The sequence below is a fragment of the Triticum aestivum genome, chromosome 7D (genome assembly GCF_018294505.1).
Source record: "Triticum aestivum cultivar Chinese Spring chromosome 7D, IWGSC CS RefSeq v2.1, whole genome shotgun sequence".
NCBI classification, from domain to species: domain Eukaryota; kingdom Viridiplantae; phylum Streptophyta; class Magnoliopsida; order Poales; family Poaceae; genus Triticum; species Triticum aestivum.
Genome location: NC_057814.1, coordinates 581,987,402 through 581,999,439, shown reverse-complemented (window position 1 = coordinate 581,999,439; position 12,038 = coordinate 581,987,402). Strand labels below are relative to the sequence as shown.

Genomic DNA, 12,038 nt, shown 5'->3' with positions numbered 1-12,038 from the left:
ATTAGCTATAGCTAACACAATATATGAAACCCCTAAATTAACCCTACAAAACCCCAACCCCTCCCCTCCCTTAAAAAAACAAAAACCCCAGCCCCTGAACTGCTGACGCATGGATGCCTTTTGGTCCCGGTTGGTGCTACCAACCGGGACCAAAGCCCCTCCTGCCTGGGCTCGCCGCAGTGGCCACGTGGAGGCCCATATGTCCTGGTTCGTATAAAAACCGGGACTAAAGGTATTGGGTTTTAGTACCGACCCTTTAGTCCCGGGTCAGGAACCGGGACAAATGGGCCTTATGAACCGGGACAAATGGGCCTTTTTCTACTAGTGATTCTAGGCCAGTCACGAGGAGGTGAATTGATAACTTGCTTATTTTCATTATTACATTTATTTCACTATTTGCATTCTCACCTAAAGGTGAATTTATAAATCGCAACTGCTTGCTTTGGCAATGGCTGGCGGAGATGGTCAATCTTCGTTGCACACGAACTCTCTAAGGCAAATGACTCCCAAGAGAACAACTGCATCAACTCTCAAAAGGATAACCCCAAGGAAGAACAAGAGGAAGCTTTTACATGTGAACTTGAGATTTGCTCTATTTTATGATACGTTTGTGATGTGTTGGGACTTGAAATTTTCTTTGTGACATGTTGCTCTATATTGTGATGTAGAATGAAAATTGGAACCATGTAATGGGAAACTTCATCTATTTGTGTATTGCTAATGTGCCAAATTTGTTGGATATTGAGTATATATGCCATTTTCTTCGCTATAGCTTCTTCGAATTGACTGAAATTCGAAAAGCACACTACTATGAATATACTAGTTTTTTTGTAATTTGTTCCCATTTTTCTGGAAAGTTCAAAATTTCACTCAGAATTTAAACAAATTTGGACAGAAATTAAAAATCTCATTTTCTCTTTGATACTTGTTTAGAATTGGCTGAAATTTGAATAGTACACTATTACGGATATACTTGGTTTTCTGTATTTTTTGAGATTTTTCTGGGCAGTTCAATTTTTTCGCCCAAAATATAAACAAATTGAACATAAATCTGAAATCTTGATTTCTCTTTGCTCCTTGTTCATAACTGGTTGAAATTTAAACAATAGGCTACTATGATTATACTTGTTTTTATGTAATTCTTTAAGATTTGTCTGGGCATGCTAGTTTTTGGATATTTTTTTAAAATTCATACGGATTGCATGAGCTACTAACATTTTTTTTATAAGGGGTATTTTGGTTTTTTCCACCTCTCATTTCTATCATACGATAAAGATACACCATCAATATAAGTATGTGTCATTTTGTATAGACAAAGATGAGCCATGTTATCAATTGCGTTATAAGACAAGGGCATATGGGCCTAGGGTGGAGTAAAAGTGGGGCAAACGATCAATTGGCCTCAATGCCGGAGAGGCCGTCTGGTTTATTTAGATGCTCTTCTCAAACAAGGCAGAGGACCTGGTGGGTAGTACCCATTGATGGCTGGCTCAAGCTTAAATACAGACGCAGCGGTAAACGACAGTGGTGGATATGTAGCAGCAGGTGTGATAGCCCGGGATCATGTGGGAAGTTTCATGGCGGCGAGAATGGTAAAGCTCACTGGACTGACGAATCCATACTCTGCCAAGCTACTAGCTGTAAGAGAGGTGGTCTACCTAGCAATGAAGAAGAACTGGCAGTATGTGACCATTAAGACAGACTGTCAAGCTATTAGAGAGGAATGGGAATCTGAGGATTGTACGGTGGGGAGTTTAGTATTCAGAGTGACCAGATCCGACATACTCGAAAGGAACCCAATGAGGCTGCTCATTGGTGTGCAAAGAAGGGTTTAGTTTCTTCCTCGTGTGTAACCACATTTGATGTATGCCCTGATTTTCTGATTGCTGTTATGCAATCTGATGTAAACCGTCTTATTATTGAATAAAGTGCCAAGAGGATGGTTTTATAAAAAAAAGACCCTAATAAGTGCCATACGTGTGGCACGAACATATGGCAATTCCCAACTTTATGATGGCAATTTAGGGGCTATTTGATTCGCTTCCACAAAAACTAACCCTGAGTGAGGCATGAATCTAAGGCAATTTTGGAGGCCTGAGGCTGAGATCTGTGCCCGACAAAGGAGCTGTCTGATAGGCCTCCATCCAAATAGCTCATTAGTGACACGAGGATGACAACTGTAGTTGTCAAGCATGACAACTTTATTTTTTCAGATAGCAAGTTCTAGTTTATTTTTTGTTTTAGACGACAACTTTAATTATAAAAAAATAAGACCGGAGTGCTTCGCGTCACACGTATAACACTTATCATTCGAATTTTGTTTTATTCGGAGACGAGTTGTGGGGGCGCACCATTTCCCCATCACGGCAGACTTCCGTTTGATAGCTGCACCAGTAAAAGACTTGTGGTGGTGGTTGGGTGGGTATGACTGTGCAGCGAGGACCGAGCAGGACAGCAGGGCTGCATTCGTGTTCTTCTCTCGCCCACATTGAGAGCGGAGGCTGTAGCCCCGGATGTCGTCGGCCGGGAGGGCGAGGGCCGCGAGCCTGGCGGCGGTGGCGGTGCGGATGGTGGTGGGGGCGGCAGCGCGGCCCGCGCCGAGCGCGGCGCTGATGATGGCGGCGGTGCGGGGGGAGGACACGGAGTTCGGGACGGCGTCCTGGTGGGCGTACGCGGCCCTGTCCGCCTTCCTAGTGCTGCTGGCCGGGATCATGTCGGGGCTCACCCTGGGCCTCATGTCGCTCGGCCCCGTGGATCTGGAGATCCTCATGCGCAGCGGCACCGACGCCGAGAAGGCCCAGGCCGGTAAGATCCCCATACACTCCTCCCCCGCTCCCGCTCCGTCGGAAGAAGGGCTGGGCCGGTCGTCGCCGGAGAGGGGCGGGCTGGTTAGGATTGGATTGGAAAAGATAGGAGTCAGCTGCCCGGCGGCGGAAAATATCGTGGGTGGGGCCTACGGCTGGATAGTTGGACCAGACGCCCTCCTCTTCCCGTTGTCTATTCCGTAATTTCCATTCCTCAGTGCTCAGTCTCACATTAGGACAAAACATCAGTCGTCTTAGGCAATTATATTACACATCTCTATGTGGACATCCCAGAGTTCATCTGCCAGGATTTACAAATTTTATTTCTAATGGCAGCAATGATCCCGCTTGTTGACTGTTACTAGTACTAGCTAAATGCTGCATCATTCAGCGCCGTAGCTAGTGTTCGAATGATGCAAATGAACACAGCTCATCTCCTTTACCTGATTCGCATTTTCTGTTGCTGTTCCTGTTTAGGTTACTGATGTACTATTATGTTTGCTGCAGCTGCGATCCTTCCGGTTGTAAAGAAGCAGCACCAGCTTCTTGTCACTCTGCTGCTGTGTAATGCTTGTGCCATGGAGGTACGTAATTTTGGCCACATTTTCTGACGCTTACTGCATTGATTTGCACCCCATGGATATGGCTGAAACAAGCTAGTTTCGTTTCGAGTTTCTAGCTCAGGCGCTTGAAAAGTCATTGACCTCGAACACCTTGTTCACTTTTGTCTGTATTAAGTCACGTCGCTGCATGATTTCTGGTATATGATCATTCTACATGTGGGAGTCAGTATTTGCATGTGTTATACTTTTAAATGTTTGCATTCTTTTGAAGAGAAAAGAGATGTTAGTTCTGTGTTAGTGCCTTATGAAGTTTAGATTATCATGCTTTGCATCCAATATAAATTTACTCTGAAGTGATTTACTTGGGAATGTACCAAAATGGCGTAGCTATGATTTACTTGAGAATGTACCAAAAAGGCGTAGCTAAATTAACATATTACCGAGCATTCAGTATCAGTGCTAACTGCTAAGTGATTTCGTAACACTCATGTCAGTATCTTTGCTCGCCCCATTGGTATAGTTGGTCAGCTCTGCACTATGGATCTTCAACTTAAATATTTGCAAACTTTTCCCCACCTTACGCGTGGTACTTTCTCCTAGTTTAGGTGACACACATGTGTATCTTTTTCTGTGCTTCATTTCTGAATTGTTGAGCTGTTTGTAGACAGAGAATCCATTCTTCTGTCGTGTCTTTTTTGTGTTATTTTGTTTTAACCAGTGGCTCTTCTGCTTACTTCTTTGCGTCCTTTTCAGGCTCTCCCTATATTCCTTGACAGGATTTTCAATCCTGTTCTTGCTATTATATTGTCAGTGACTTTTGTTCTTGCCTTTGGGGAGGTAATGAATCTTATGTCCAAGCATTTATATTTCTGTTACCAGCCCACAGATTATCTGATTGATCATTACATTTCGACAACCAGGTTATACCTCAAGCAATATGTACTAGGTATGGGCTGGCAGTGGGTGCTAGCTTTGTCTGGCTTGTACGCATCGTCATGGTCATTGCCTATCCTATTGCTTACCCGATTGGGAAGGTAAATCAGCAAAGTCACATTACTCAATATCCTTTGAAGCTTATCCAGTGGCCTAGATTTTGAATTCCAATGAATTAGACTATTATTATGAGGCTTGTGCTCACTGCTCCTTGGTGCCGTTGTCGATGGACAAGGTCATGAAGTGATATTTTGGTTACACTTTTCTAATTAGGTGATTCTGGTAACATGCGTGCGAGTGATTTCTTGTTTCTATTCTTATTTAGCCCTGCCCCTCATAGCTGGTATTCAGATTATCATAGATATCCATTGTTGCTTTATGTTCCATTTCAGCAACCTTGTTGGTTTGTATATGCTGATCTAACACAAACTTTAAATATCTTACAAAAGAACATGTAGTTCTATTTATTTATTAGGTGTTGTATGTTGGGACTTGAACTAGTGCTGCCGGATGTCTCAGAAAGAAAAACTTAGTTACTAGAAATTGTAGGATGGCCCATGTCTGCGTGGTGCAAAAGAATAATAGAAGGTAGTGCTTGCTAGTTATGGTTCTCTACTAAATAGGGTGTTATTGGTGGGTTTAAAGAGTATCTTACAATTTCCAGGCATTTGTTTCCAGTCAGAAAAATGAATCCTTCTGAAGTTCGTCCATGTTATGATATTTAGGTCTTTCTTAATGCCTTGCATTAGTTTGGTGATGCTAATTTTCTTCTGGGAAAGCAATCATCAACAGTTAACTTTTGTGTCCAAGCATATTTAGTGAACGCCCATTGCTGTAGCTGCCTAGCTTGTACCAAGGTTTCTGTAGCTAAGAGCCATGCACAATCTGTTTGTACCTTTTGTTCTATTTCAAACAAAAAATATTTAGTCTTTATGCGTGATTGAAAAATTGCAATTAATGTGCACGGCTCATGCAGTAATTAAATACAAATGTTATAGATTAATGTAGCATCTTTTTTTACCCTTTAGTAAACTGACATGGAATAGTATGTAACCTTATCTGTTTAAATTTTTTGTTCAAAGTTTAACCTTGATATGATTTATCTATTGGTGACTGAAGTGGTTGACATTTTATATTGCCCCACAGCTCCTAGACTTTGCTCTTGGGCATGAATCTGCGCTTTTCAGGCGAGCTCAATTGAAAGCTCTTGTTTCTATCCATAGCAAAGCGGTAATATGCTTTTAACATGTAATCTTATAAGAAGTAGGCACTTGTACCAATGTTATCTCACAGTTAATTGCCTCTCTCATGGCAGGCTGGTAAGGGTGGAGAGCTTACCCATGATGAGACTACAATCATAAGTGGAGCGTTGGACTTAACTGAAAAGGTGTGCAACATCTTCATAGTTTTGGTCCTAACCTGTTTTTCACGAGGGAATTGAGGATTTGCCCCATAGTTGAGGTGACTTTGAGGATTTGCTCGACTTTATATAATCTTTGACATATCAACCTCAGTTTGAGCACTTGGTTCTTTCTCTTCAAGAATGAAGGAGCGAGCTGCTACCCTTAGCATCTCGCTTGATGTGCTGGCCTAGATCACCTTGCACATACGCTTGTACATTCTTCATTCTTCTTGTTCTCTTCCCCTATATACCCCCCCCCCCCCTCCCCAGCGGCGAAGCCAGCCCCAACAATCTGTGGGGTCATCCAAAACTAAGTTTAATATATATTGAAAGGCTTGAGCAGTCAACAATAGTGTGCTTCTTCTTTTATTTGTATTGAATTCAGGATTAGGTGCCTCAGTTTCATTTATGAAGCAAATATTTTGGTTACGATTTCACGGTGTAGTGCTTCACTGTGAATCGGAACTCAATTTTATATGGTTGACTTCGGCTGAAAACTCATTTTATTGTGTGTGTAGACTGCCGAAGAAGCTATGACACCTATTGAATCAACTTTCTCTTTAGATGTGGACTCCAAGTTGGATTGGTAAAAATGCATTTCCATTTGGTAGAACATTATCTCAATGGTGTTCCTTATTACCATTGATCTAATGGTTCTCTTGTTGTGTTTTGCTATTCTTTTCCCAATTCTTTGCTTTCCTCATGCTAGATAAATACCCATGAGTGTCTATGGAGAAACACATGTACTATGTTAGCGTTGCTCAAAATATATTCCTCATCCTAGGAAAATAATGATACGCATGTTACCAAGGTCCAAGAACATGCGTATTTGTTATGAGCTTCTATGCCTAAATATATACACGTAAATGTGTGGTAAATATGTAGAGAACACTTTATACAATTGGGTGATAAAACACACTAGAACTAGGTAAACATGCTATGTATACACTATAGATAGCTAACAACCCCTTTTCAAAATCAGGGTGAATCAGACACACTTAGTTTGGTCAACTGAAGCAAGCTCTGAAGGCACATACTCAAGACTAATAGCTTGATCATGTACTTGTGACTGTGTATCAAGCATCAACACTTGTGACTGTGATTCTGGTCGGTGTGTGTATGCTTATTGATGGCAGATAACAAAGTTGAATCATATTAGTTTTAGATTCGTTGAAGTATTAAGTCATTCAGTTGAAAGGTTGCAATGAGCAGTTTGCATTGTCCATTTGTGCCATTTTCTGCTTCTAATTTTGTTCGTTCTTCTAGCAAGCATATTCCATTGATCCTGATTGAATTCCCTTAGCATTTTCTCTATGTGTGGTTCTATACTTCGGTGATGTAATCATTTTAAAGTTTGACCTAGATATAATAAACAGTTGTGAATAGTATATATCGAGAGGACTCAGCTGTGCAACTTTTGAGATGCTTATCACATACTGTTATTTATAGTGAACCTTCTTTACTTGTATTTACAGGGAAACAATTGGTACAATTCTTGCCCGGGGCCACAGCCGTGTACCTGTGTATTCAGGAAACCCTAGAAATGTTATAGGTCTCCTATTGGTAGGTAAAAATTATGCCATGGAGAATTACTCCGTGATCTTTTTTTATGTACTTTACTAACTTAGAGCCATTTAAATATTATTTAGGTCAAAAGTCTTCTGACAGTTCGTGCTGAAATAGAGACGCCAGTTAGTGCTGTTTCTATTAGGAGGATTCCAAGGTATATACCCCAATTCTATTCAAATATAAATTGGAAAACATCTCTTTCAAAATGTGATACAATTGCTCGAATTTTTGGAGTGTCCATGTTGCTCTATTAGTAGTACTAGTGTATAAACTGTTCTGACTACAATTGGTAAATATTAATCTCTCCCAGGGTTCCTTCAGACATGCCTTTGTATGATATACTGAACGAGTTTCAGAAAGGTGGTAGTCATATGGCTGCTGTTGTGAAGGCAAAGCCTAAGAACGCACCACCTCATGATAAAACTGAACCTGGTATGGAGTCGGCTGGGGCAACACAACTGACTGCACCCTTGCTAGCCAGTACTGATGAAAGGGTGGATACTATTATTGTTGATACTGAAAGACAACAGAACATGCAGGTTAATAGAAATAAAGCCCACTCGATGCAGCCGAATGATACACCGTCAAATGCACTGGCTCAGTTATCAGAGGATATGGATAATGGTAGTGTCATTGGTATCATCACACTGGAAGACGTATTTGAAGAACTCTTGCAGGTAAGATTTAAACACACTAAGTTGCTCTTCTTTGGAAGGTAGTGTTGCCATTCTTCTGGTGTATGGTGGACAACTGCATTTGGAATTTAGGAGCAGAAAAACACAGTGCATATGGAGTAAACTGTAACAATAGACGTTAGGTGCATAAATTTCAGCCTTTGTCTTGCAACCACCAATTTAACTCTACATTGTTCATTGAACAACCAAAGTTTTGTTTCTCAGGGAGAGAGATACACTGTTTTCGCGATAATTTACATAATTCAGTTTAATCATTTTGGCAAATTGGAAAAAAAAATCATGTTTGAACTTGTTAAGTATAAATTTCGTTTCTGTGTATGGCCAACTTGTGCACGTACCACAAGTAAATATGAACCATGTTCTCTACTTCTTCCATTTAACATTCTTAACTTTCTCTGTCATGATAATGGAATTAATCGTGTTGCCATGATAATGGAAAAACTTGTTGTGGAAATCAATTTTGCTATGCATATACTCCTCATCTCCTTCGTCCATTTACCCAACACATGGCGTACTAAATGACTATCTCTAACCACATATGTACTCACATTGCCAGTTTTTTTAATATTCTCAAAAAGTTGGAATTGTATATCTACGCTAAGGTGATAAATTGCTCAACGTACTACATAACCACCTCTAACCAGATCTATAATCAGATTGCCATGTTTGTTTTGATTGTTTCTGAAAAGCTCTAGCCTTGTTACTATAAGTCTGGGCTTTCAACTGGAAGTATCATATTTGTTAAGTTCTTAGTTTTGATTCGATTCAAACTTTTTGAGTTCCTCACCATTCTGACTTTTGGAGTTTACAGGAGGAGATAGTTGATGAGACGGACGAATATGTTGATGTCCATCAAAGGTATGTCTCATCCTTCCTGGAGCTACCTGCTCCTGGCATTCTTCACATTCTGCCAAGTGATACTGTATGCAACTTAATTCCCTCCCTCACAGGATTCGAGTGGCTGCTGCAGTCGCTGCATCAGCAGTTGCAAGGGTTCCATCTTATCGAAAATTATTGAGTCAAAAGGTAAGTTTCCACTTTTATTTACGATGCAAGCTGATTAACAAAATATACATGAATATCTTGCATGATATGTTATCCTAGCACAATTTTTTCTCGACTCTTGAAAATTGGAGTATGAGTCAATTTTCTTAATTTTGATCGTTAGAGATGATACTATAAAATTTTGTGGATAGAGAGGGTAGGTATGATATGAATACAAATCTTGTTATCTTGATTTCGCTGTTGTTTGTTTGTCCAGTAGGGAACTGTTCACACGATTTAGACAGAAAATCTCCTTCAGTTTGACTTTCTCGTCGACATTCCCAAACTATTGAATTAGCTGGTTTTAACATTTAACATAAACTTCGATGATAGGCTTCCGGCAAGTTTATGAGCTGTGATGATTATCTTTAAATCACCGCCTAAACTTGTTTTGCAACAGTTAAAATGTAGTTAGAGGCTTAGTAAGAAGTATGTGTGTACCCTATTACTTAGGTCTAGTCTCTAGTGCGATCTTCTGAACAGATGCTGTCGTTCTTGCCTCGCCAGACCGGATGTAATAAAATCCCAAATGGTCGTGGGGGCTCGTAGTCGTAGGCCAGTCCAATTCACCCTCTCTTAGTTGCAAAGATAGACTTGCCCAATGTTGTCTAGAATTCAGTCTCACTCAAACCCATGCTCCTGTATCTATCTCATCTTTGCGGAGATGCTGGTTTTAGTCCAATCTGTATTAGCAGTGACGTAGCCTTTTTGTCTTGTTTTGAAGATTATGGTTGTTCGTAATAACAGTTTTGTCTGTGCTTCCATGAATTTCTGGTGGAAGTCCCTTAGATGTTCAATCTTTTGCATTTCCTTCAGGGTGCACAGGGACAGGGTCAGCCAGGGCAACAGCCTACCGGAATTCTGAAGAAACCTAGTGGTGATTCAAACAAGTCAAAAAATAAAGTGAGCCTTGTTGAGCCTCTTCTATAAAACGGGAGGTAATTTTAGATGTATCACATCAATGTAAAGATGGAAGAGCACAGGAGTATTGGGAAACTTTTTTCCGTTCTTGCAATCTTCAGCAAGCAATAAATGCAAGCGAACTTGCTCTGTAAATTCCAAGTACAGCAACATTTGATGACCACTTTTGAAACCACTGATCACTGAACCATAAACATAAAACTGATTGGAATACTGACCGTGGAAACTTGGAATGGCGGTATATGGTAACATGGCGGGTGAATCCTTTTTTCTTCTGAGATCAGTGAATCGTATTCCGCGCATGCTGCATGGAATGATGACCATGGGCAGGGTTGCGCGGATGTTGGGCTCGCCCATTTGCTGTCAAAGTGATTTTTGCGATTTCCTTTTTCCTCCAGTGATTCTTCCGGTTTCTTCTTTCTGGGTTTTCCTTTAACTTTTCCTTTTTTCATTGGTTTCTTCTGAAATTTTACTGTTTAAAAAAACCGCAAACATCTTTAGAAACTCATGAAGGTTTTTAAACTATTAGTAACACATTTTAAAATTTGTGAGCAAATTTGTAACTTGTGAATTTTTTTAATACACCGTGAATATTTTTAAAATACATGAACATTTTAAAGATGTTCATGTAATTAAGTATCGATGAATGTTTTCAAAATGTGTTATAATTTTATGAACATTTATATGCATGAACTTTTTCAATTTTCATTTTTCACTATTTCCCCCTGTTTTAAAACTTACTAACATTAAAAAACCTATGAAATAAGAACATTTATTTTTCATGAAAGAAATAAAAGAAACTGGTGAGCTGAGCTGAGCTGCAGGTTTGCTCGGAAGTCATAACAGAAGATCTCAACATGGTGGAGTAACAATTTCAAAAAAATTCAAAAGAAAACATGGTGGAGTAACACTAATAGCTGGCGCACGCCAATTTTTGTGCCTCCAGGCCGAAACATTTGTGACCCTAGGCCGGGTCTTATTTCTTTGACCCAACAAATCATGTGGAATCTCTCCTGCTTCAAATATGTAAGAATACACTCTGCATGATCCAAACGCAAAGTCCAGTGAGAACTTGAACTTTCACACAGATCCAACTAGTGTATTATAAAATTCCATTATAACAGTCCAATTCGATCCCGGAAATCAGGCACGAGCAAGGTATCCTCTTGCAAGCAAAGGAGTTGTCGAGGCAACACCGACGCTCGTGGATTTTCTATGCTAGCTCATGCATGTGAAAAGTAGGAAAGGCTTCGGATCCTAGACTGCGAAACAAAATTTACTTCAATAATTTGGAGAGATTAAAGGTGGACCTTCGATCAGTACCTTTTGCTCAACATAGCTCTAATTTCATTTTTTTTGAAGATTACAAGAGTGTTGTGTTTTCATTAAGAGAAAAAAAAAACTTTGAAGTTACTATGCTCCCAGGAAATGGGGCGCTCTCCGTGCTCTGGGCTATTTGATCATTTCTTTCTCCGGGTGACATTCGTTTGACCGTTCCCCTCGCATGCCCCTGTTGTATTTGTGCCATTTGGTCGTCTATGGAAACATACCCATTGCTTACGGATGTCCTTATCTCTTCCCCTTGCTTCACACATTCGTGACCGCTCCCTCTCTCTTGTTTCTTATACGCGAAGCACAAACTGATCTCCACAACCTCACCTGCCCCTCCCATGACGCGCAACACCATGGATTCACGGCTTCGCGGCGATCTCCAACCTCTCTCGCCCCTCCGCTGATATAGGGTGCAATGTATTCACGACTTTGTGCTCCGCCGGCGACAAAGAATGCAGCCAACTGAGGTCGCATGACGTGCTTGAAAGGATTGGTATGATCGATTAGAGGGAGGATGAATAGGTGACTAACAATTTTTATAGGTGTATATCATATTTGATTACATGGAAACATGTGGGGTCATGGCTTTGAAATTAAAAGGAAATCTCGGTATAGTGTGTTGTTTTGTAGAACTTTTAATTACCGTGAGCAATCCATATATCAATTATATTATAGTGTGTTGGTATATATGCAGAACATACTAGCTTTGATGTAATCCTTTGGCTGATTACAAATTGCAATGCAGAATCATTGATATTTTTCAAGTTATTCCATT

The 12,038-nt window shown here is 40.3% G+C and overlaps 1 protein-coding gene across 2 annotated transcripts; it reads left to right on the top strand.

Annotated features, from left to right (window-relative positions):
- Positions 1 to 2,418: 2,418 nt before the first annotated feature.
- Positions 2,419 to 10,144, top strand: LOC123164677 (DUF21 domain-containing protein At4g14240). Of its 2 annotated transcripts, XR_006482574.1 has the most exons (14): positions 2,419 to 2,805; positions 3,312 to 3,388; positions 4,121 to 4,204; positions 4,288 to 4,401; positions 5,447 to 5,530; positions 5,616 to 5,687; positions 6,221 to 6,288; positions 7,178 to 7,265; positions 7,352 to 7,425; positions 7,582 to 7,703; positions 7,811 to 7,948; positions 8,778 to 8,824; positions 8,917 to 8,992; positions 9,827 to 9,902. XR_006482574.1 is itself a non-coding variant. In XM_044582222.1 (13 exons), the coding sequence occupies exons 1-13, from the start codon at positions 2,514 to 2,516 to the stop codon at positions 9,938 to 9,940; spliced, it is 1,557 nt and encodes a 518-aa protein (XP_044438157.1). In that variant the 5' UTR covers positions 2,426 to 2,513; the 3' UTR covers positions 9,941 to 10,144. The 2 variants fall into 2 exon arrangements, 1 of the variants encoding a protein (XP_044438157.1); XM_044582222.1 differs by having other exon boundaries at positions 2,426 to 2,805; positions 7,582 to 7,948; positions 9,827 to 10,144.
- Positions 10,145 to 12,038: the final 1,894 nt, after the last annotated feature.

Coding starts and splice junctions, on each gene's coding strand:
- LOC123164677 (XM_044582222.1), top strand. CDS start 2,514: ATGTCGTCGGCCGGGAGGGCGAGGGCCGCGAGCCTGGCGGCGGTGGCG. Junction 4,402..5,446: donor TTGCTTACCCGATTGGGAAG/GTAAATCAGCAA, acceptor ATTGCCCCACAG/CTCCTAGACTTTGCTCTTGG. Junction 7,266..7,351: donor ATGTTATAGGTCTCCTATTG/GTAGGTAAAAAT, acceptor AATATTATTTAG/GTCAAAAGTCTTCTGACAGT.